At 43.2% G+C, this 20,505-nt stretch overlaps 1 protein-coding gene across 1 annotated transcript; it reads left to right on the forward strand.

Moving 5' to 3' along the window:
* Positions 1 to 15,562: 15,562 nt before the first annotated feature.
* Positions 15,563 to 19,445, forward strand: LOC136434593 (polycystin-2-like protein 2). Its single transcript, XM_066427483.1, has 7 exons — positions 15,563 to 15,795; positions 16,079 to 16,253; positions 16,438 to 17,115; positions 17,240 to 17,492; positions 17,590 to 17,867; positions 18,000 to 18,096; positions 18,509 to 19,445. The coding sequence occupies exons 1-7, from the start codon at positions 15,580 to 15,582 to the stop codon at positions 19,443 to 19,445; spliced, it is 2,634 nt and encodes an 877-aa protein (XP_066283580.1). The 5' UTR covers positions 15,563 to 15,579.
* Positions 19,446 to 20,505: the final 1,060 nt, after the last annotated feature.

Here is a 20,505-nt window from a genome sequence, read left to right on the forward strand (position 1 = left end):
CCTTGACCTTTCTTTCCCCAACACCTACCTACATACCAAATATCATTACAATCCGTCCAGATACTGACTAGAAACATACGGAAACACAAACACACACGCAAACACTCACACACACACACACGCGCGCGCGCGCTCGCTCAAGACTATAACTCCATTTTTCATGGAGATAAAAACCGCTGTCGTGCTTTCAGGTGCGTAGATGAGTACAAGTCCGATCCCAACAACAACAATGTTCTCCAGTGCCCTCCTAACGTTGGTGTAGCTGCGGTGGCGGAATTGGCCTTTGGATCTGACCCCCCGTTCTCGATCTCGACCTGGGATCAGAGGAGCTTCGCCTTCGACAGCTGCTCCGTCGATTCCTGCCAGCGTCAGATATACGATAGTCCGGCTCTGTCCAGCACAGCGGCGATTCACGCGGGCACAGGCTCGTCAACGAGGATTGTGTACACCGCGTGTGCCGGTACACTAGGTAAGTATGTGGGTCCGATGGATTATCGATTCTTTCCACATATACTACGTATCATAAACAACGTCAACATTTTGAAAGCATCTCTCTTCTCAAAAAACTCAACTCAACTCTTCAAACTGACAAAGAATAGAATAGCATGAAATGAAATGAAATATAATGAAATAAATTAGAATGAAATAGATGGATTAGATTACATTAAATCAGATTAGCGAAGACAAGATAAGACTTTACTGATAATGTAATCCACACAGCAGGCTCTTTCTTGGCTTCAATCGAATTTTTGTGTGAGGTTTATTTCAATCGATGGCGTTCCAAACGGTTACCCCTGCCCGTCTTCAACACTTCTTACAGACGGATGTGCGAATGAAAATGGCGGGTGTGCCCAAAACTGCACCAGTCTCCAGGGGGCAGGTTACAACTGCTCGTGCACGCAGGGCTTCGTGTTGATGGCGGATCTTCACGGCTGTGAAGGTGAGAGACATTTTGAATAACTTTACATGTAGATATGCAAACGACTTGTTCGTACCAAGGCCAGTTGTAGACATTAAAGCTAGTAATCATAGCTTATCCACAAGGAAGGCAATTAATCACTTTACATGCTCCAGATAACACGTAATATAAAGCAAATAAATCGAAAATAACTGTAAGTGTATTTAATTAAAATGGTAACAGTCTTCCTATCGAAAAACTCGAGCAGGTAACATCGATATAAAGATATAATAAGACGAACCTTAAACTACCGTGCTGATTTTGCGTTATTCTATTTCTAAGATTGCGGCCACTGCCAGGGTGGTGACGTTAACTGTGACCCGGTGTCGGGTGTCTGCTCGGCTGGGTGTCTGGATGGATGGAAAACACGGCGTTGCAATGAACGTATGTTGTGATTTGAGCATGATTGATTTTTTTTGCAAGTCTCGTTATATTAATCGCCAACCTCTAGATCTTATTTACAACGAAGAGATATGTTCTATGTTCAGGGGTCTCATATTTCGGGTAAGTCAATTTATGTACGTTACACTTTTTACACTGTAAAAATTCTGAATTTGATATTTTACTAAGATGATGTGTAGACTCAATCTTTGTCTCAACATTGTCTTCATTGAAAATTGTCATACATTACTTCCCGGAATTTCCTATTTTTGAATGAGAACATTGTTTCTCATCGTATCTTCTGCATTTTGTTATCCTCCTGCAGCTGTTGAACCGCCTTTGAACCTGACCGTCACCGACATCACAGATGAAGGGTTCAACGTCAGCTGGATTCCGTCGCCTGACCCTGACCTTCAGGGGTACCGCGTCGTGGTGTCCAAGTTAGACATGATCACAGCTTTTAATCAGAGCACTGATCAGACATGGCTTCAGGTGGTGGGCCTGACGCTGGAAACTGATTACGTCATCAGGGTGACGGTGTTGGTCCTGTCCGATGGTCTCTGGTCACGGAGCATTGCGGCAACAATCAACGCAACCACAAGTAAGTGGCCTTAAGTACATTATTGGTGACCATAACAATCAGATGATAAGCAATTATTGCTTTGCCATGGGCTTTTTTTGGCGATGCATTGGGTAGCAAAATTGATTTAAAAAAGGTTAAACTGTGGAATTGCATCATCGTTGGTAGTTCATTCACAAATATATGGAGAAAGGGCAGCGCTTCCTGCTTAGTTTATCACTAAGATGTACTCATTTTACCCGTGGTTTTCCTTTCAGTAATGAGCTCTTCTACAGACCTGGAGTTCATTAACGTAACCGAGACGATTTCCATGCTGAGGTTCACCTGGGTGCCCCCTAATGCGGTCGTGACCGGATACCGCATCATGTTCGGACAGGGTGAGGCGACGGAACAGCTCATCCCCTCCCCGGGTCCAGGAGAGAGATCTGCTCTGCTTGAGGGCCTCGAGCCAGACACCATGTACAAGGTGGAGATCATCACCATTGGGCTTCGTCGAGAAAGCCTGCCGCTAACCGGGTTTAATGCGACAGGTGAGTACATGAAATCTTACTGCAGACTCTATATGTGTTTTGCTGCACGACCCTCGCGACTTTTCACCTGTAGACCACGCGCATTTTACAGAACATTAGTAAGAAAACTGATTATATTACCGAGTCACCGAGTCACATCACACACCGAGTCAGCAAAAGAAATCTAAAAAAAAACATTGTGGAATGTTTTGTTGTAGATATTTCTTTTAATCGGTTCTTTTTCTCCGCTTAATTTGTCCACTTTGCAGAGCCCGACGAATGCGCGACAGTGAACGGCTGGTGTGACCAGATCTGCACGAACGTACCGGGCAGCTACAGGTGTTTCTGCCGACAGGGCTTCGTGCTGATGGCAGACGCCCACGGCTGTGGAGGTGAGAAAGTGTTTTATTGTAATCCAGACTTTTTTTTTAGGAACAATACTGAGTTACCTGCATTTTGAAGAGTTTTTGGTAAGTAATTGGATCTTGGGCAAGGAAGTGCGCGATCTCAATATCAGGGCCCCTGGTTACCTTCTTCGGAAATGAAGTGTCGTTTGAATTCTTGAGCATTGCTAAGAGAAGGATAGACCAATATTATTTGCCAAATGTAGGACGAATCGACACAATGTCAACAATCTACTCACAAGCACATTTATAACAACATCCCTCACCAGTAGACGAAAACTTCACGATTTAGACTAGACGTTAGAAATACAGAAGTGAACAGAAGTGACTCTATTGTATGTTTATAGCCATATATGATATAGAAAGAAGGCAAACGTTCGAAATTGTTTAATCGTGTCTTTTTGTGTTTTATTTGCTAAGTTTGCGGGCACTGTCAGGGTGGGGACATCCACTGTGACACGATGTCGGGTGTCTGCTCGGCTGGGTGTCAGGATGGATGGAAGACACGGCTTTGCAACGAAGGTATTTTACTAGTCTTAAAAAGTACTATAGCATCTAATTGAAGAAGACAGCACTTTCAATTTTCTTACCTTCCATCGAACGATGTGATTTATGAACAAATATCAATACTTTCTCATCTTTAAACAAAACAGTTTTTAATTGGCTTCATTTCTTGGCCCCTTACGTTTTCAATACGTTTTTTGATCAGTGGAATGCAAAATTTAAGAGGGAAGTAAAGGTACACTATGGAGTCTGCTATCTAATGGAAAAACATCAATATTCGTTCTGTTCTTTTCCATTTCCCTCCGCAGCTGTGGAACCACATGGAGATTTGTATATAGGGAAGAAAATTGCATTGTGGTATCTGCTACCTAATGGAAAATACCAACTCAAATTTGTTCTGTATTTCTCATCTTCCCATTTCCCTCCGCAGCTGTGGAGCCGTCAATCAACCTGGCCGTTTCTGACATCACGGATAAAAGGTTCAACATCACGTGGTCTCCATCCCCTGACCCTGACCTTCATGGATACCGCGTTGTGGTGTCGACATTGGACAGAAAGGCAGCTTTTGATCAAAACACGGATCAGACGTCACTTCTGGTGTTGGAACTGTCACCGGAATCGGATTACGTCATCAGCGTGACTTCACTGTTCCTGACGGATGGATGGCGGTCACAGAGCGAGACGGCGGTGATACAAACATCCACAGGTAGGAAAACCGTCGTTACAAACTATGATAGACAATAAAAAGGAACTGTCCTCAAAAAGACGCTGTACTGTGACGTCGGACATCTTAAGATAAGTTTATGAATGAAATCTTATGGAATGGAAAGGGTTGAACAAATATTCTGACAGTCTTATGCAGAATAATCCATCTCAGAATGATAAATACCGTACTATGAAAGATCGTAAATTATTAGATAGGACTGTCTATGCTGTAGCGACGCCAAATTCTTACTTGAAAAAGCATTGTCAATTCTCACGTTAATTGAGAATGAATTAATGTTTTACGGTTTTAGGCCGAATATAATCTCAAGCCTAAATTTCGACGTTGTATTTCCAGAGATGAGCTCCTCTACAGACCTGCGGTTCATGTATGTGACCGAAACGACGCTGATGTTCACCTGGATGCCTCCTGATGCAGTCGTGACTGGATACCGCATCACGTACGGACAGGAGGAGGCGACGGAACAGCTCTTCCCCTCCCCGGGTCCAGGAGACAAATCTGCCGTCATCCTGGGACTTCAACCAGACAGCAGGTACAAGGTGGAGATCATCACCATCGGAGTTCAACGAGAAAGTGCACCTCTAGTCGGACATCAGACGACTGGTGAGTACATTACGTTCAACTGTAATGCCAGTGTTGGTTGAGATAAGAAAACGTTTTGTCGACAAAATGTCGGGGTGCCCTCCCCCTTCTTGATGCACAAAACTGTTTCATGCAGCAATCTCTACATCTCCATTTCTCCCTTTTGTCAGCCGCCACAGTGCTTTCAACAACAACGTCTGCTACTTCAACAAGAGAAACAACTGCTACAACCAACCGAACAAGTCTGATGACCACGTTTTTCATCAGCCTCGTAACTTCAACCACACCAGCGGATACACTGGAAACTACATCGGTCCGGGAACCGCTGAATCTCGGTAAGTTCTTACGTCCACAGTTACCGCCACAGAGAAAGCTGCTCTATCAACGATGCTGTATGAATCGTGTGCTGAGAAGAATCTAGAGCTGGCAATATGTTACCTGACATAAGAAGTATTTAATGCATTTGATTCGTTTTTGTTAAGGTGGCGACAAATTGGACAACAGCGAATCGGATGACGAGCAATCTGATGATGACTCCTTGGCTCAAATAACAACTGGTACATCTGAAGAAACCAGAGAGGGTAAGAGAGTGTTTGTTTTTCTAAAACATCGCTTTACTTAAGATTCTTGTTATCAAAGTAACAATAAAGAGATTTTTGCGTTTCCAGAACATGTACCAGAATGTAAGAGAAGGTGTTTGCTTTTCTAAAACATTGCTGTACTTAAGATTCTTGTCATCAAAGTAACATTTCTAATTCTGTAAGGATCGGCATTGACTTGACAGGATTCATTTGTGTCCATTTTGCTGTCCAGGAATCCAGCAAAGCAGCACAATCTCGCCTGGAGGCAGCAGGACAACATCAGCAGACCAGGTTTGCACTATAGATGTTTCCAACGTTCTGGTAGGCATTTTATGGAAACTTTGAAAAACTTTAGCTATTTTCAACAACTCCATTCTTTCGAAGTTTCCACATTTGCGTAATATTTGGTCTACAGAACCTTAAAGGAAGAATACAAATGCAGCTAATAGGCCCCATAACTAGGCTACGTAGTCAACGAAGGCTGCTGCATCAAACATATCTTGTTTAGGATTTTAAAGATGCATTATAGAAACATTTTGGTCTGAACTTTACGAATGTTCCTGATCATTAGGCACCAGTCGATATTCTGGACAGCATCCACGCAGACGCCTTCTCCCCAGATCCAGAAGACGTGCTTGAGAGGCTGGCTCGGGTTAGTCACATCCTGCACTCGTTGAAATAACTTGGCGTCATTAACATTGTCGTCGTGTAAGGCACGGCTTGGTTATAGTTAATCTTTAACACATAGATATAGTGTTGTTTGCGATATATAATTATATTGTCACCAGGTAGACCGACATGTATATTCATTTACATGACCTGCTTATCATTGTTTTTAACAAACTTTATGATAATAGACATAGGATTGTTGCTTCTGGTTGCAAAGCGTTATTGTCAGAAACAAATGGGGCCTTGACATTTACATTATACACTTATCCAGTTTGTTGAGAATATTTCACTGGTTGTTTCTTTCCAATAAGGACATTGCCGATGACGATGGAGGAGATGTTGGGATCGAGCAACCAACATCAGCTGCCGAGGAAAAGTCACAGGTAAGCGATGTCCAAAGATCTTTTAACCTTCTAACCTTCTTAATTTTTGTATTGTAGATCAAGGGGAATAACTGTATAGCTTTGCATATAAGAGGTATCACTGATGTTTTTGTTATCTGGTGTTGCAGATGTGCAGAAAGGCAATGACAAGATTGGGATCTGAAACGGATAGGGCCCAGACTCCGCAACGTGTGCAAGTGATCTCTGAGTTATCATCGCTTGTCATTACGTCATGCCCCAACATTCCACAAGAGAACGCCTTCAAGGTAAAGGTTACAATTTATACAAAGCTGAATGATTACAACATTAGCTCCTAAAACAACTATTCTATTGAACCATCTGAAATTGTCTTCACTTTATTAACATATCTATTCAGAGTTTTTGTATAAAACCTAGTTCTACCAGATCTTTCCTAAGTCACTGACAGAAGATAGCGGATGCTGTCTGAAACGTCTGACTGTTTGAAAATTTTATCCAGCTGCTTGAGTAACAATTTTTGGCGTAGCTGAATGATTTCAGTTTTCCGCTGCAATTTAAACAGACATTAACTTGTAAATATATCAATTTCATGTTTACAAACAACCCACCAAAAACAGTTATACTTATGAATGACTTTCAACAGATCACTGCACTAGATGTTCTCAAGTCCATCACCAGCAAATTCAATCAACTGGACATGTCTGACCCGTCGACTGTAGAGTCTGTGGGAGGATGTAAGTACAGAATACATACTCTGACGTGTGTACTAGTCTTCCCGGTTCCTTTGTCAGCTCTTGTAGAGTCTGTTGTTACCTCATAATGATTCTGACTTTTATAACATTGTTACCTTTGCCGGGAATGTATGCATTCGCGGTAAGGTTATGTTATCGGTTACGCCAGCTGTAAAGTGGGTCCGTATGTATGTCAAGATCATAAGTCGAGAGAACTTTGATGGATCTTGCTGATTTTTGGTAGATACATAGTGGTTGTGAAAACAAAGGTCAAGTTCGAAAATGGTTTACCTGGCGTTTTCCTACAGTGCTCCAGTGGACTTTTTATGTTAGTGTGTTTGTATGTAGACAGCATAACTCGACGTATTGTTGATGGATCTGCATGATTTTTGGTGGGTAAGTAGAGATTGTAAAAATGAAGCTCAAGTTCAAAAATGGGTTACCTGGCATTTTCTTGCGGTACTGCAGTGGGCTATTTATATATGCGTATTTGTTTGTTGACAGGATAACTCGAGAAGCTGTTGATGGTTGTGCATGATATTTAGTAAAAAGGTAGATTTATTAAAGGGGAAGGTCAAGTTCGATGATGGGCCTCCTAGCGGGTACTTTGGGTACTGCAGTGTAGCTTCAAAGTTTGAGGTCAAATTTTCTGCAAGTGCTAAGGTCATGATTTTTGTGTGGTAGATAGTCCATGCAACATCAAGTAAGTTGTGCACGTTTGGGCCCTCTAGCGGCTTGTTTGGAGCTGCAGCGTGTGTTTTTAATTTATTTGTTTTGACCTTCGGGCATGAATAACTAGAAGTAGGATCAACGGATCTTCTTGATTTATGGTATGTAGATAGCTTGAGTAATGATTTACATATTCGATTACTCATTATGCAAATCAGGAACTAATTAGCATCATTATCAAGAAAAGTTTATAAACCTGCTGTTTTTCAAAATAGGACTCTAAAACATGTGACACAAGAGAGGGGTATCGATAGATATCGATGATGCTAATAGCTACCTATTTTGTATAATCAATAAGAAATTACTAATTGAAAATACCACAGTAGTAAATGATTGGAATTTCATTCTTGTATCATTAGGAAGCTAAGTAAAAGTGAACAATATCAGAAAATAATCATCCATGACAAGGCCTGATTAACATGATTTAGAAGGGAATTTCTACAATTTGCTTAAGCTTTTTTCTGTACGACCTGATTTCGGGGACGAGACCAGCTGGGGTTCTGGCTTGGCGGTGATTAATCACGGATGCCTTGCTGCCACTTGCATGACTGTTTTCCCTGTCTCTGGTGGCCATTAATCACTTCTGTAGGCAACACCTGCAGGCCAGACCGTCTGCTCGGGACCGGGTCATCGTGATTTTTGGTAGGTAGGTCGTTGTTGTGGGAACGTAGGTCAAGTTCGTAAGTGTTTGACTTAGTTTTTATCTACTGTAATGTAGTGGACTATTTTGTGCTTGTATGTAGACATCATCACTTGAGTAACTTTTGATGGATGTGTATGGTTTTTGGTGAGGTCGTACAGATTGTAGAAATGTAGGTCAAGGTCGTTGTTGTGGGAACGTAGGTCAAGTTCAAAAATGGTTGACTTGGTTTTATCTACTGTGATGTAGTGGACTATTTTGTGTTTGTATGCAGACATCAGAACTTGAGTAACTGTTGATGGATGTGTATGGTTTTTGGTGAGGTCGTAGAGATTGTAGAAATGTAGGTCAAGTTCAAAATGGGCCAGTTGGCATTTTCCCACGGTACTGCAGCAGGCTGTGTGTGTATTTTTATTTGCTTGTAGACAGGCTACCTCGAGTAGTTGTTGGTGGTTTTGCAAGGTATTTTAATAGTGGATGTGCACAGAATTTGGTACCCACAATTGCAGCTTTTCTAGCACTGAATTGCTGCAGGGTATTACAGGATCCGAAAGTCGATAGTAAAGAACCATTCTACAGCATATTTCAATCAGAACTCCTCTGCTTGAGGCTTTTTTGTATGCAGCGCAATATACTAACAGATAAACGCACTCCAATGCGCCAGTCAAAACATACGTTTTCCTTTGACTGAACAGATAACATTGCATCAAATTGATACAAAAACCCAGTTCAAAGTTGTTTGAACAGTGTTTAAAGTCCGTCCTTCCGATTCCGTGGACCGGTGATAATGAGTATTTAATTGATACAGGGTGGCTTGCCTGGGCTGGGCCGGGAGCCTGGCAGACAGTGGCCACCCCTGGTGGGAGGGGATTACTGAAGCCCTGCGTTATTAATCAGGCGTGAAACGACCGTGCTAATGTAAACAGTGCTGTGAAAAGAGGCCTAAGAAAATATTTAGCGACGATACTTGTACTTCTAGTCAAATAAAACAAATGAAAACAAAAACAAAGCAAAAACCAGATTTTTTCACAAATATACAAATGAGTATGATGTGAAGATAGGGTAGGGCACAAATCGCCACATAGCAGGGGTCTAAAGCTCGAAGCTAGCCAGATGGGAACAGCATTTGACCATTTCTTTACAAATTTCACATCAGTCAGGCGCGAGTTAGTCACCGGGCAGAGATGCGGCAAAGCCATCCTTACATTTGATAAACTTTAGGAGGGCGGCGATCATGTGATCATGGGGATCATGTGTGACGTCAAGCGGGCCAGGTCGTGTGGTGAGAGAGGGGACATGGGCAACAACATGTTAGCTTCCTATTTCCGGCATGTAGGAACTATAGATCGGACTTTCCAAACTCATCAGCTTGTTAGCGTTAGTAAATCGGCAAGAATTGTTTTGATGTTGTTTACACGATTTGCCCATTCACAAAAGAATTACGTGCACTTGGTTATCGATAAAGTCTCACATCTCATGTCATTGTGGACGGCAGTCGTAGCCGTTTTGTGTAGCGTTTTGTGTGTGTGTGTCTGTGAACATGATAACTCAGGAATGCCGGGATTGATTGTCTTGATACTTAATATATGGGTAGGTTTTCTTGAGACCTCGAAATGATGAGATTTTTGAGCCCGTAGCGGATTGCTATATCTCGTGGTAGATAGCTCTTCGAACAATGTGGGATAGTAACTCGAGTAGGTATAGGCCTGACTTTGTTTCAAACATTGAAAGAGAAAAACTCAAGAGGGTGATGACGGATTGTCATGATTTGTAGTGATGTACATACTTATTAGCTTGAGTGATGATTTACATACATGTGAAAAAGTATACAAACCCATGCATTCCATTGTAGTCAAACAAGTGACATGTAATTGTGAAAGAGAGGAATATTGATAGATATCAATTATGCAAATGTGACGTAATTTGCATAATTGATGACGAAATACTATAATTACAGAGTGGTAAATGATGGGGATTTCATTCTTGTGGCATTTGGAAGAAAATCAAATGTGGACATAAATTATGAGGGCCTCATCTAAGTAATATATGAGGAAATGCTACAATGGCCTTTGCTAAGATTCTACTTTCATGCTGTGATGTGTAGAGAAAAGGATCACTTGAAATATATGAAACTGAAGACCTAATCTACATACTGAGTGATAAGCATTTATGATATGTCACTTGAAAAGGCTAACATCAGTCGGCGAAGGTATGAGGTCGTGGAACTCGAGTTACGAATTCTTTTGGCACTTCTGGTAGTGTCCGTTGGTGCCTTGTAATCCTACTGACTTGTATACCATTCTTACTGCTTCCTTTGGTAGCCATGATAGAGTCCGTTGGTTCATAGCAATGTCTCTGACCTGTGTAACAGTCTTCCCGGTTCCTTTGGCAGCTCTGGTGGAATCCGTTGCTAGCCTGCTCTATGAAACAGAGGGGGATACAGAAGAGGGTGGAGTGAATCTCCAGTCTGCTGCAGTAGATGACGATCATGTCTCACCAGAGGAGCGCGCTCAGGAGGCGAAACAAGCAATGGAAGAACAGCAGGATGAGGTGAACATAAGTCATTATTGCTCACTCAATGGTCCACCCCTTCTTTAACCTTAACCCGTCTAGGAAATATGGACTTCTTCTTTCTATTTCTTTATTCTACATGTTGCAAAGTGATATTTTGCATACTTTACATCTTAGCATCCTTTGAACTTGTCTTGACTATTCAATATGTGTGACACGTACCTCCTGTAAGATAATGTTTGTAAATCAATACTGATTCAATTTTTTCTTTTGCGTTAATTTCTATTCATGCCTTTCATGGCATATTTTCGACCACTGTCTTTTGTAATAGAATGCTTTCTTATCACCATCAGAAGGAAATGGTTGTCCAGAAAAGTAACCAGGTGCTGGACGATCTGTTCAACGCCGTTGCCGACCCCATGAGGCTCAAAGCCCCACCGGTAACCATTAACAGGGGCGGCGTCACGCTGCGAGCACAGAAGATTTCCGGGTCTAAGTCTGGGAGTCAGGTGGTGCAGACAGAGAATGGAGGTTTCCAGTTTCCATCCCAAAGTGCACTTTTCCCGGAGCATCCACCTCACAACATCACTGTAAAGGTACGCATCTTTCCTTTTTCTTTCTTTCTCTCTTTCTAAACGCAACCGTAACTGCAAATTCCGAATCTATCGAAATATTTGGAATACGCAAAGTAACATTGGTACTGTTAACATTATTGCAAGATTTTATTTTCAATCAGCCATCTATCAATAAATCATCATGAATCGTTTTATTGAACACAGATGATACGTATCCTTTCTTTCATTTTTTTCTTCCTTTCTTGTACTTGTCCAGTTTCACTAGCAAGACTGATTTTATTTTTAGTAAACCAGTCATCAACCAGTCATCATAAATCGTTTCATTCTTTTCAGCTGATAGAGTACCAACAGAATCCGTACACCTGGGGGCGTAGTGAATACCAGGCAGACTCGTCTGTCATGGAACTGACGCTTAGCCGGAAAAACTACAAACCCTTGGTCTTCAACAACCTTACTGACGACTTCATAATCACCGTTCCGGGCAAGATCAGAAACAAACCAGCGAACAAAACCATCACCTACCCTTTACCAGGAAACAGGAGCTCAAGCTATCATTTGCTCAACCTCAACAACACCGCAAAAGGATTCCTGGTCACAGTCACGCCGCTGAACTCGAGTGTAGTGTACAGCGTGTCTGGCAGGTACGGCGGCCGCCCGGATGATCAAAACTACGACGTGCGCACGGAGACGTACGTTCTTCCCGAGGAGTGTTCCCTGGTGGAAACTCTGCGTGGTGATGGACACGGCACGGATAAGAAGGAGGCAAGGATGTTCATCAAAGGAAAGAAGGAGCCAGTGGAGTACTACGTCAGAGTCCAAATACTAGGTGAGTCTTTCTGTTTTATGTTCCTTTTCAGGGCGATCTGCTCTCTCTTTTTGACAGACTGATAAGGTAGACGGATCTCTACTTTCAGTAGTGTTACCTCGGCAGTGAATACTGAATTAAACAAGGTAAATGGTGTAAAAAAAGGCGTAATGTATTATCTGCATTCTCTACCATTATCGTATTTGTACTGAACTGTAATAGATAACGTTTATTAGAACGAAGGGTTGGTCTTCTTTTCTTCTCCAGGACCGGCGACCGAGTGCAACATCAATGATCGAACGAATGCTCTCACCGATGGCTTCTACTCCTACCATATCCAGTGGGCCCGTCTGAGCTGCGTCTTCTGGAGCGAGGCCCCGGACGCCTGGAGGCCGGACGGCTGCACGGTGTGCAAAATGTCATAATATTCTATTACCAAATCTATCTGGCAGTAGTGTGTCGAAATTTGATCAATGTCTTATTGGATCTAATTTTGATCAGCTGTAAGTTATCGGGCTGCTTATAACCATCTAACATTTCTGGACATGCAAATGAATATTTCAATATGAAATAACCACCTTTATTGACAAGAATGCTATATACCCGTTTACTCTCCAGATTAGCGACCAGTCCACCTATAACAGCATCATCTGCCACTGCAACCATCTGACGGCGTTCGGAAGTGACTTCGCCACACCGCCGGACACGGTCGACTTCGGGGCGTTAACGCTGAGAGATTTACGTGACAACGGCGCGGTTTTGACAACCATCTTCGTGGAGTTCTGCCTCTTTCTGCTCACATTGGTCATACTGAAGGTTATTGACCTCAGATCAAGGAGAAAGGTGCGTAGGCATCTTCGACAATGTCATCAACCCTGTTTGATTTGCTCATCAACTCTTTACATGTTTTATGAATGTTCAATTTCTTCATACATCCTTACAGAAAAACCCTTCAGTCAAGCTGGACAACCTGCAGGACGACTTCCGGTACCGCCTCCAGGTGTGGACAGGTACCGATAAGCATGCTGGGACGGAGTCCACCGTTGCCTTTAACCTCTTCGGAGATGCAGCAACCTCCGGTGTGAGAGTGGTCAGCATCACAGAGAAGGTTGGGCATCACATTTATCTTTTTATCGTTTCGGCTGTTCAGGACACATAGCTAGGGCTGCCCAACTGGCCTGTGGCTATTACGAATTAACCATTGTCCATTTTCTTCCCTGATCGATGTTCTCAGATACAGCGTCCTAACAGGTTGGATTTTTGTTGCTGTTTAGGTTTTCACCCAAGGCAGCCGGGTGACGCTGACCTTCAGCACAGCAGAACAGCTGGGTAACGTGGAGCTGCTGCAGCTCATGCACGACAACAGTGGAGAGGGGAGCCGTGGATCGTGGAACGTGAACAGAGCAGCAGTGCAGGATCTCACCACAGGCAAACTGTGAGTTCTTCGGCAGTCTAGATTGGTCGAAGCTAAGTTATATCTTGGTGTGAGGTAAAAAAGGCGATCCAGTTCTGTCCGGATGCTTTCAAAAGTTCAGTTTGCACATCAGTAATAAAAGTATTTATTGTAATTGACCTTCAGACTAAACTTTAACATGACGGGGAAAACAAACTGCTATTGCTTTGCCAAACTTATTTCAAATTTCATCTCCTGCTCCTAGATTTGTCAAATAAAAATATGCACTATGGGTCTTTGGAACGTACAATTAAAGTGTTTTTCTAAATGTTTGAACAACAGGTCCTATTTCTTCTGCGGTGAGTGGCTGGCAGCCGACCGCGGGGACGGGCAGGTGGCGAAGACCTTTTCTGTCGCCACTGAGGAGGACCTGCGATCCTTCGGGTTCCTCTTCCCAGCAAGTCTGCGGAGCAGTCTTTTAGAGGAGCACCTCTTCCTGTCCGTCGCTACCATGCCTGAAGGTAACATTTGCTGCACGTGTATATTTACTTGAAAGGATTGAGTTGAAGTTAGAAGGTGACTTTGCTCCTAAAGAGCAACCCATCTGATGAAAATATACATATCAGGGGAATTGTTTCCGTTTTTGGTTGATTTGATACGCTGACATACAAATTTGGAGTTGCACTAATACTGAAGGGAAACAATAGAAATATGTATGGAATGTATGGAATGTGTATAACGACAGTTAAGATTATTTGTGTCCGCAAATATAGTTAACAAACCAATTCTGTCTGTAAGCCCACTTTTATTTATAACTCCCTTTCACCAAAAACTGTTCGTTTACAGGAAGCACGTTCACCCGCATCGAGAGGCTTGGCTGCTGCCTGAGCTTCCTCACCGTGTCCATGGTGTCCAGCGCCATGTGGCTGAGCGAAGAAAATGTAACCCAGGTTGTGCAGGCCGTCAACCTGGGGCCGTTCTCCTTCACCTTGAACACAGTTTACACGGGAATCATGACCAGCATCACCTGCCTTCCCGTCGTCATGGCAATCGTCCTGCTGTTCCAGTACAGCCGACCGAGCAGAAAGGGCGACCGTCGGGTCAAAGACGTGGAGACAGCCGGCCCAGCTGCGGCACCCACGCAGCAAGGACCAGCCAAGGGCCTGCCACACTGGTGCAAGTATGTGGCCTGGGTGCTGGTGGTGCTGTCTGCCGTGGGGTCAGCTATCTTCACCATACTGTACAGCCTGGAATGGGGCAAGGACAAGTCCGAGAGGTGGCTGTCGGCGTACTTCATCACCTTTCTGGTGGACATCTCTCTTCTGCAACCAGTGAAGGTGACGACCTTTCTTGTCATGCTCTGACATTTCAATAACCTTTTCCTTCGCATCGGTAGCAAATTAATTGGCCTAGTCTAATTGCTTATAGGTCATGAGATCTATCTGCCTTTCACAATGGTAAATTACAGCCTCTTCATAACTTGTTGTTTATTAGTCTTCCTACATCTTGTTAGGTGGTGTGTTGCCTCCTTTTTGTCGATCTAGTGGGACATTTTAGCCTGTATTTATCAACAAAATGCTCAAAGTCAAACACTTAATGTTACAGATATTGGTTCTTGCGATCATCTTTTCATCGATTTTCCAAAGATATACATTGAAGATGATTTTTGAAATCGTGGGGGACACTGCTTTCTTGCAAGACACGACTGTGGCGTCACAAAATTGGACAGGGTTCGATAGTAAGTGATACCAAACCGTGAAACTGTAACATTTATCTTATACAAATATGATTTGCTTAATTTTAAGTTCGAATTAAGATAAATCCGGTGTTACTTTTTGTGTGCGGTTTTTAGTTGTACCTCCGTATTGCTTACTAATTTGATTGTTAAAAAAACTATTTAATATGTTCATAAAAGGTGGTCGATTCCGGGTGCAGAGGAGAATGGAACGACTTTCTCAGACGTCCCTTGGGAAGATTTACGAATCGCGACGGAAGCGAAACAGAGACAAGAGAATCGGAAACGTCCTTCGGGACATCGTCCTGTCTTGTGCTCACCTCCTGCTGGCTCTGACCATCATTAACGCTCACCACAACATCAACCCGGCCTTCCACCAGACTCAGAGCGCAGCTGAGAACTTCGTGCAGTCTGCTGATGACGTAAGCGTTTTTTTGCAATGTTCAGAACGCACATTTTAGGAGACTAGAGTTTGTCGATACTGGTATGTCTTAATTTGTGGTAACTGTCATCAGTGTCACAAAGCAATACTGATGATATAAACACATGCTACATGAAGCTTTGTTAAAATGTACCAAAGGTATCTGACAGGATATGGAAAAATTCGTTAGCATCTTATAATCATATCATGTGTGTATGGAGCTTACTAAGCGTAGAATATGTTAAAGATGCATGCTTATATCCCCATATCCTATCCTTCCAAAGGTGACGGAGCCCTCTGCCCTCTGGCCCTGGCTGACCGAGACCGTGCTGGGGAGCTTCTACCCGGAGACTTCCTACAATGACGACAAGCCCCGCTGGTGGGAGAAGGTCTTCACAGCTGACATGCAGTCGGTCCTGGTCTCCCCACCCAGCCTGATCCAAGCCCGAGTAAAGTCAGGTTGGTGTGACCACTTTTTAAGGAGAATTCAAAACATAAACACGTCAGTAGAAAGTTGATATTAATGGAAGTCCGAATAGTCATGGAATGCGTCCATCCTTTATAATTTTTCTATAAGACGCTTTTAAAAAAAACGGAGGGAATGCCAGAAAAGTAGCTTACTTTCCTTTTCCTGCCATTCTAGGGCTGTGTACGGTGCCTGCGACAATGCAGAACTTGTTCTATGAATGTATGGCAGAGTATGGTGAAGACACGAGGGACACTGGGGTGTTTCAAAAGGGATGGAAAAGGGTCACGAATATGTCGGAGGTAGAATCAGAAGCCCCTGGATGGAGCTACCGCCCCAGTGGTTACACCATTAAACCCGTCTTTGGTGCAAAGACGCAGTACTGGGGAGACGGCTTCAGTCTGGACTTGGGGAAATCAGCAGACGAGATGCGCAGCATCCTAGCAGACCTGAAGACCAACCGTTGGCTCGACAAGCGAACCAGGGCCGTCATTCTGGAAGAATTTGTCTACAACGGAAACCTGGATATGTTCACATCGGTGACGGTGGTGATCGAATTTACCGAGATGTACGGAGTCTTCTCCCATCGTCACCTGCACACCTTCCGACTTCATCAACAGCCGGGGACGATCGGGTACATCTACGTCCTGCTGGAAATCATTTACGTCATCATTCTCCTCTACTCACTGTGGAAAGAGGCGAAAGCTGCACGTGCAGCCGGCTTGGCCTACCTGAAGGAGCCGTGGAATATTTTCGAAATATTCAATTTCATCTTGACCTTCACAGTCATTGCCTTGTACGCCACTAACAGAGTCTATGGTTCCAAAATCCTGGCGGCTGTGAAGCAAGGAAAAGGTGCGTTAATCACATTTATTATTAACAAGTACCTTATGTTGGCATGGTACAGAATTCTTCAGTTATCAACTTTTAAGCTTTGTTTTAAGTAAATGCTTACAATTATGATATGCTTTCCGTTTAGATTCACTCCCATATCTCCGATCTGTGGTGAACATAAACCTGGTGTATGGATGGTTCCTGTCTTTCCTTGCTTTTGTCAACATCATGAAGTTCCTGCGACTGCTGAGGTTCAATCCGCTCCTGTCCAAACTGATGTCCGTGTTTCGGGGAATGGCGGTGGAGTTCTCTGCCTTCATCTTCTACTTCTTCCTCTGCTTCTCAGGATTTGGCATCAGCGCTTATCTCATGTTCGGTACCACTGCAACAACGTACAGGTTTGTAATTTCAAATGTTCATGACATTTTGTGATATGGACATGGAAGGATATAAAATTGCAACGCAATGACATGGACACAACCTTTTTTTTTTCAGATCCATCACCTCGTCCTTCTCCACATTGTTCCAGATGTCTCTTGGCTTCTTTGACTACACAGAGCTGTGGGATGCAAACCCAATCCTCGGCCCCATCTTCTTTATAACATTCATTTGCTTCATGTTCCTGGTGCTGATGAACATCGCCATGGCGATCATCGACAGAGCACTCCCCGATGTACGGGACCACGTCATGTCTGAAGAGGACCGTTTCTTCATCGAAGGATTATGGGAACGCTTCACCTCTCTGCTTGGGGTTCAGCAAGTGCCAGTCACAGGTAATGGCTTTGAAGTAATGTTTTCAACAAGTAACTTCACTTTTAGAACGTTTAAGTTTCATTACCAGGATAATTTTCACTTGCTTTGTTTTAGTCGAATTTTTAAGTTGACAAACTTGTATATCGGCGCAGATGTCGACACCATAGATAGGCTCCACGACAGCCTTATCGAGGTTGAGATCCAAGTTGAGAGGCTGTGGCTGAAGAGACGGTCGCTTTTCAACTGCAGGCGAGTAAGGTTTCCTATGAGATGCATGGACTGGATCCTCCCTGCTGTCTTACTAACCTTTTTCCTTTCGCTTCTGACCTACAGTGATGCGGTGTAATGTTATTCCCATATCGTGTTAGGGCGCGTGTAAAACTGGTATACTGGGTCTGTCGGGCTGCCTTATCGTAGTCTCGGAAAGAATGTAATTTTGTAACATTTGCATAACCGGTAAATCGTCTTTCTTTCCAGCAGTTTTGTGAAAGCCTGTGAACTGGTGGACAACTCCATTCTAACTACTATCTGTACATTAGGTTTCTGGAAGCGTGTCTCGACTTTTCTCTTTTTATTGCTTCTTTCCATCTTCAAACGCTGCTTAAATTTAGTCAGTTTTTGGCAAATTATGACAAAGATGCCTCAACCTGTATCTTTATAGAGTAGAGACTGCGGACCTCCCCACAGAACCTGTCTTCGTCTCACCAGTCAAGAACATCTTTAAGGATGCAGATGAAGAACGTAGCGCTTCTCAAGGAAACATTCCGGTCAACGTTATCCGTCCTTCCTCCCAAACCGCTGTGGACGAATCGGGGAACAACGCACCTGTGGAGGCAACTCCAAGTTCAAGTGACCGCCACGACGAAGTAAACGCCACAGAACACAAGGATACGGTTGCTGTAATGTCCACGGTTTATCTGCCCCTCGGCGAGACGCTGACATACAACCACATCAAGGCTGCGCAGAACCTGCTCCGCCGCCAGTACCCGGCATTACAAGGGATGGAAGACCCCGTGATCGGTCTCTATGAGGTGGGATTCGCTATGATGACGGGAAAGGGGCTACAAATCCACCACAGCGGTAACATGCACTGGGTTCTGTCGTCTTTTACGGACGGACAGGTGTGCCTTTATGACAGCCTCGGCGACACAATGACCGGGTCTCTGCAGATCCAGCTTTGCCAGTCTTACGCCGCGTTTGCCGACCAGGAAACAAACGTCCTGGCCGTCTTGTTACCGGAGGTACAGCGTCAATGGAATGCCAACGATTCTGGGCTGTTCGCCATCGCCTGGGCAGTGGACATCGCGGAGGGGCAAGACGTGATCGGGGTTGTGTATGACGAAGGGAAGATGAGGAGCCATTTGGAGATGTGCTTCACACAAGGGAAACTCACACCGTTTCCACGTCTGACCAGCCGCAGAAGAAGAGTCGGTCCAACCAATGCTCACCGGATCACACTGGTCTGCCACTGCGAGCAGGGTGGGCGTCTGGGAAGGATGGAGAGGTGCAGGGCATGCCGGAGGATCTTTCACGTCAGCTGCCTGGCAGTCAGCCCTCCCCGTGGTGGCGAATGGGCATGTGGCGACTGTGCCATGTAGAGAACAGTCTTCAGCACAGCGTGTAACTGTCGGCTTTTCTGGCGGAAGGAGAATTTTGAAATGGTCGCACTATCTTTGTTGCTCAATGCGTGCTTTAGTCGGAGTATAATGTTGTTCATATAGACCTAAGTTGGACATACATACTTCACCTCATGTATTTAGAATGGATCTGTCAAGTAGATGTACATTGTTGTATATATTAAGTGCTTTGATATATCAATTTCTTTAAATGTACTTAAATTGTTTATTCAAGTTGATTTTCCTTTATGAATATATATATATATATATATTTCACACTTTGATGCTTTGATATATTATGATTTCACGTTATGTGTGTTATCTTGTCAATGCATTTTGAATGTGTGAATATAAGTTCATTAGAAATTACTGATTTGCGAGAGTTTACACATGCAGGGATTACAATATGAAAGTATGTAAAAATTAGGTGTGTCTATTCCAGGAAATTTACTTAGAATGTCAAGTACATTCACGTTTTTGTATGTATGTATGTATGTATATATGTATGTATGTATTTTTCATAGATGCATGACTATTTTGATATACAATATCAAATCAAATAAGTTTGTTATGTGTGTTAGTCAGTTATTTAGAACATGTGTAAATACTCGAATTCAAAATAGGGAGCACACATATTTTAATAACACACACACATAACGTGAACTGCTCCCTATTAAAAGTTTCTGCATGCTGTGTGTCTATTCTATAGATACCTTTTATGTCATATATCAATTTCATGTTTTGTGTGCTGATTATTTTTTGACATATGTGTAGATACCTAAAAACAAGAAACCATGTTGTACATATTATATACTTGAATGCTTTGATATATCACGCTAACTTTTTTATGTTATACATTTCTAAATACCTGAATATCGTGAGTCCGATTAGTAAGAAGTTTACGTCTGTTGTTTTAGGCATCACGTAAAAGCATTTAAATTATGTAAAACGTTTGTAAGTGTGTACATGACCAGGGGTTGATGCATGATGTTCCTAAGCTGGGGTTTTAGTCTCTTTAGACAGGAGACAACATATGGAAGGC

Source organism: Branchiostoma lanceolatum, chromosome 5, assembly GCF_035083965.1.
Source record: "Branchiostoma lanceolatum isolate klBraLanc5 chromosome 5, klBraLanc5.hap2, whole genome shotgun sequence".
NCBI lineage: Eukaryota > Metazoa > Chordata > Leptocardii > Amphioxiformes > Branchiostomatidae > Branchiostoma > Branchiostoma lanceolatum.

What these genes read in the sequence shown, in the direction of transcription:
- LOC136434593 (XM_066427483.1), top strand. Translation starts at nt 15,580, where the DNA reads ATGGAACGACTTTCTCAGACGTCCCTTGGGAAGATTTACGAATCGCGA. An exon ending in ACCACTGCAACAACGTACAG is followed by an intron (nt 17,493 to 17,589) that starts GTTTGTAATTTC and finishes TTTTTTTTTCAG; the next exon opens with ATCCATCACCTCGTCCTTCT. An exon ending in CGGTCGCTTTTCAACTGCAG is followed by an intron (nt 18,097 to 18,508) that starts GCGAGTAAGGTT and finishes GTATCTTTATAG; the next exon opens with AGTAGAGACTGCGGACCTCC.